A 4,207-nucleotide genomic window follows, 5' to 3' on the forward strand; every position below is an offset into this window, starting at 1 on the left:
TACTGCAATAAATACTTACGTATAGGCAACACTGATGTTCGCAGTGCAGTCTTGGCGTCTGCAGAATGTATAAACATTTTTTTTAAATATTACTTAATGTGTGTATGTATATTTCTTTTATATAGGGAAAATTTAAAAAATTATATAAAAACAAACAAGAAGACTACAAATACTACCTTGAAAATCGGCTCCAAAATGACTGCCTGTAGAATGAAAATAAGAAGAAGAAGATGAAGAAGAAGAAAGGACAAAGGAAAGATTTCAATTCAGTTCAAGTCACTTCAATTCAGTTATTATTTAAACAGTGCAAAATCACAGGAAGAGTTGCTTCTAGGCACTTTACATTGCACAGACCTAAAATAGAGCAAGCACTTGGCAACAGAGGAAAAAGAAAAACTCTCTTTTAACAGGAAGAAACAGCTGGCAGAACTAAGCTCAGGGAGGGGCAGCCATCTGCTGCAACAGGTTGGGGGTGCGGGGAGGAAAACAGGATAAAAGACACATTGTGGAAGAGAGCCAGATATTAATAATAACTAATAATTAAATATAGTGTGGCATATAAACATAAAGTGAGTGAAAAAAGGTCAACGAAAAAGAAGTCCTACTGGTCTATTGCAGCTTAATTAGGGAAGGATTCAGGGTCATCTAATCCCACTCTAACAATATGCTTTATTAAAATGGAAACTTTTAAGACTAATCTTAAAAGTAGGAAGAGTGTCTTCTTAATCCAAACTGGGAGGTGATTCCACATAAGAGGAGCCTGAAAGCTGAAGACTCTGCCTCTCATTTTACTTTATAGGTACCACAAGTAAGCCCACAGTCTGAGAGCTTATACGGTAATATGAGTTTTTCAGATAAGATGGGGCCTAATTCTTCAAGACCGTGTATGTCATGAGAAGGAGTTTAAGTTTAATTCTGGAATTAACAGGGAGGTGATGAAGAAAGGCCAAAAGGGGAGAAATATGCCCTCTCTTTCTAGTCTCTGTCAGTACTCTTGCTGCAACATTTTGGATCAAGTGAAGGCTTTTCAGGGAGCCCAATTGCAATGAATTACAGTAGTCCATCCTAAAAGTAAAATATGTATGAACTAGTTTTTCAGCATCTGAGACAGAATGTTTCTAATTTAAGAAATATTAGGTAAATACAATAAAGCAATCCTACAAATTTTTTAATATGCACATTGAAAGGTCAAAGGTCAAACCTGGTCAAAACAACTCCAAGATTCCTCACAGTGTTACTGAATGTCAACGTAGTGCCATCCAGATTAAGCATCTGATTAGATACAATATTTCTAAATAGTTTAGGGCCGTGTTCAATAACCTCAGTTTTATATGAATTTCAATGCAGGTAGGTCTTTAAGACATTTCTGCAGTTTTACTTAAGAAAAAGAAGGAGAAACAACTTTAAGAGTAAAAAGTTGTACAATCAAAATCCAACAGCACCTGGGCTTCCTCTCATGTTGCCATGCCATGCGATCCTCTTCTTTTCTATTAAGAGTACAATCAACAGGATATTTCCAGTTAAGCATTCATATCAGGGTTACAAATGATGGCTTTCTTTTTTTGTTTTCCTTACCGTGAAAATCGACTCCAAATGGACCTCCTATTTTGAAAGCAAAGCATTGTTAGTTGGTTTATTTTACTGTATTTCTTCAGTTTGCAGAACACTGATGATATACCTTTTTTCTGGCCTTGGTGGTCTGTCTCTGTCATCTGTGTATCTCCTAAATATTTTGTGAGACAATTAGGAGTCAGTTTTTTAAAAATGCAAGGCACAGTCTATACACAATAAATCACATGAGTCACTTTATTTCATTACATGATACAATGAAGAGACCAGTCACAAAGGAATCCTTCAAAATGGTTACCTGGATAATCTATCCCAAAGTGATCTTCTGTGAAATTACAGGGAGAAATATTTACAGGGTTGTTTTGGTGGAGATGTTAAAAAAGAAAAAAATAACAGTTATTAACAAATTAGCGACATTTTTCACACATGCTTTTACAAATATTAGCTCAAACATCACATTTATAGACATCAGGTGTATAAAACAACCATTGCAACCATCAACTTTTTTTTTATCATGTTGCTCATAAAGCTCATTTGACCATCTCAACTTCATTTTTCTGTGTCAGATATGATATGACTGATAAAACTTATTTATATTTAATTAATATGGATATGTTGTTGAAGCAGGCTCTGGATGCTTTTAGATTCTTTTGAATCATTTTAGAACATCTTTAAAGTACGAACTCCTGTATTCAGTTGTGATGAGAGGTCTTGACTCATGACTGAATTATGTCATTATTATTCACTTTTTATGTTAAAATAACTTGCCTTTTTTCTGGTCGAGGTGGTGGTTTCAGTGATTCATCTGTGTGTTTCCTATATTTGGTTGGAGGAGAAAAAAAACATTTTCAGCTTCAGAGTCAACACATTGTAACATCGTTACACAGACAGCTGCAATCACTATCAGAAATATGATATGATATAAATTAATGTTATATTTCCTCAACCTTTTCCTCCAGATGAACACTGCAAACACTGCAGCTAAGGTGATTATGATGAGAGCCACAAATGAGACTGGAAAGGCCATTGGAGCAGAACATTTAAACTGGTACATCAGTGATCCTGGTGATGTAAATACATTTGAGGTTAATAAACACAATTCAACAGATGAAATACTTCGATAACATATAGAGTAGAGATAAAGTGTGTCTGCTAACCCTTCACATTTAAGCTGACTGTGTGGGCTTGTTCCCTGTTACGCCAAAAGATAGCGTTACAGGTGAGGTTTCTGACTCCATCTCCTTCAGTAACAATAAAAGTGATTGTGGAAGTTGTCTGCCAGGTGCCTCGTGACATCATGAACTCTGAGACCTCAATGGTGAGGTGAGAGACACTCCATGAGAACACCGGAGGATGTGATGAACATGTGTGTGTAACAGAACACGAAACAGTTATAGTTGAACCAGCATCAACTTCTTTTGGAACGGGGGTCATCACTGGTTTTTCTGGAGAAGCTGAGCATGACAAACACAAAGAAGATTATACTTGATACTTAGAAAGCAATGTGTTTGTCACATTTCAGTGATCTACAGTGGGACTCCAAACCTTTCATGATAATAAATACACAGCTGTTGTTGAATGTATGTGTCTCATGTCCTTTCTCTGCATAGAAACAGAAGGGTCCGTTGTCAAAGGGCTTGATGTCATCAATCTCCAGTGAGCAGTTTCCCTCATTTAGATTTCCTAACATTTTGGTTCGGCCCTTAAAATGGTCAATTACATAGCTTTGGCCATTATGGAATACAATGTCTCCGCTTTTTTTGGACCAGATGCCACGGGTCATCGGTTCATCCTCTTTGTACTGGAAACTGCAGGGAATCACCACACAGGAGCGCGTCAAGGCACTAAATCTTAAAGGGACGTCGGCAGGCAAAGCAGAGGTTGCTGTAATGGGAAAAATGTTAGATGCTGGTTTAAATTAATCCTCTTGAGATGTGACATGATGAAAACAAAAAGAGTTTGAGAGTGCTAACAAGTGCACTTACTGTAATTTTCAAATGCATCTCTCTCATATTCTGGGAAAATGACAACAACCAATTAATAACAATTCAACATCTGGAGGAGTATTTTTGTGTTTTTGGAAAGTTAGATGAAAGTAGGTCTCATATATAAGGTGTAAGCCATAAGCCTATTGGTTCAGATTTATAGAAACAGTTATAAGACCTATAAAGTGTTATAAAAATTGTTGGTCCCTGGGCAATAATGGAGACAATCTTTTAAATCTAGATGGAGGCAGGTTTTATACTTTTCTTTCTAGTTTTCTCTTTACAAATGTTTTGCGGCACTTTTCATCCATCTAGCAATCCTTCAATTTTCTTCTGCTGATCCAATTTACGCTCATAGGGTGAAAAGTGGGGTACACCCTGGACAAGTTGCCCATCTATTACAGGTCTGGCACTTTAATGCACATGTAAAATGTCTTTCTGGATACATTATCTAAAAGTTTTGTATTTCTCCCTCTTTTCCCTTCTCAGTGACTTCCAGCTTATGACTCAGCTATATGTTCATATATAATGCCCAAATCAAACACGCTAGCTTTAATTCTAGTCAAGCTAATGGCTTCCTCTTCTGCTTGTGTATGTGCTAACCTGAGCTAATTGGCGGCTGGCTTTATTTTATTTATTTATTTTTTTTACCA

At 36.5% G+C, this 4,207-nt stretch overlaps 1 protein-coding gene across 1 annotated transcript in view; it reads right to left on the minus strand.

The window, feature by feature from the left end:
• LOC102196532 (uncharacterized) overlaps positions 1–4,207 on the minus strand; it is a 16,724-nt gene that overhangs the window by 1,341 nt on the left and 11,176 nt on the right. Inside the window, exons 5-15 of the mRNA XM_005754842.1 lie at positions 3,555–3,584; positions 3,115–3,453; positions 2,727–3,023; positions 2,517–2,631; positions 2,338–2,385; positions 1,868–1,894; positions 1,679–1,723; positions 1,576–1,602; positions 1,443–1,487; positions 177–203; positions 20–58 (exon numbers count right to left, since the gene is read on the minus strand). Of these exons, the coding sequence (XP_005754899.1) occupies positions 20–58; positions 177–203; positions 1,443–1,487; positions 1,576–1,602; positions 1,679–1,723; positions 1,868–1,894; positions 2,338–2,385; positions 2,517–2,631; positions 2,727–3,023; positions 3,115–3,453; positions 3,555–3,584 (1,039 nt within the window). The remainder of the gene's footprint in view (positions 1–19; positions 59–176; positions 204–1,442; positions 1,488–1,575; positions 1,603–1,678; positions 1,724–1,867; positions 1,895–2,337; positions 2,386–2,516; positions 2,632–2,726; positions 3,024–3,114; positions 3,454–3,554; positions 3,585–4,207) is intronic.

The sequence above is a fragment of the Pundamilia nyererei genome, unplaced genomic scaffold, assembly GCF_000239375.1.
Source record: "Pundamilia nyererei isolate P.nyererei 1_Seehausen unplaced genomic scaffold, PunNye1.0 scaffold00684, whole genome shotgun sequence".
Classification (NCBI taxonomy): domain Eukaryota; kingdom Metazoa; phylum Chordata; class Actinopteri; order Cichliformes; family Cichlidae; genus Pundamilia; species Pundamilia nyererei.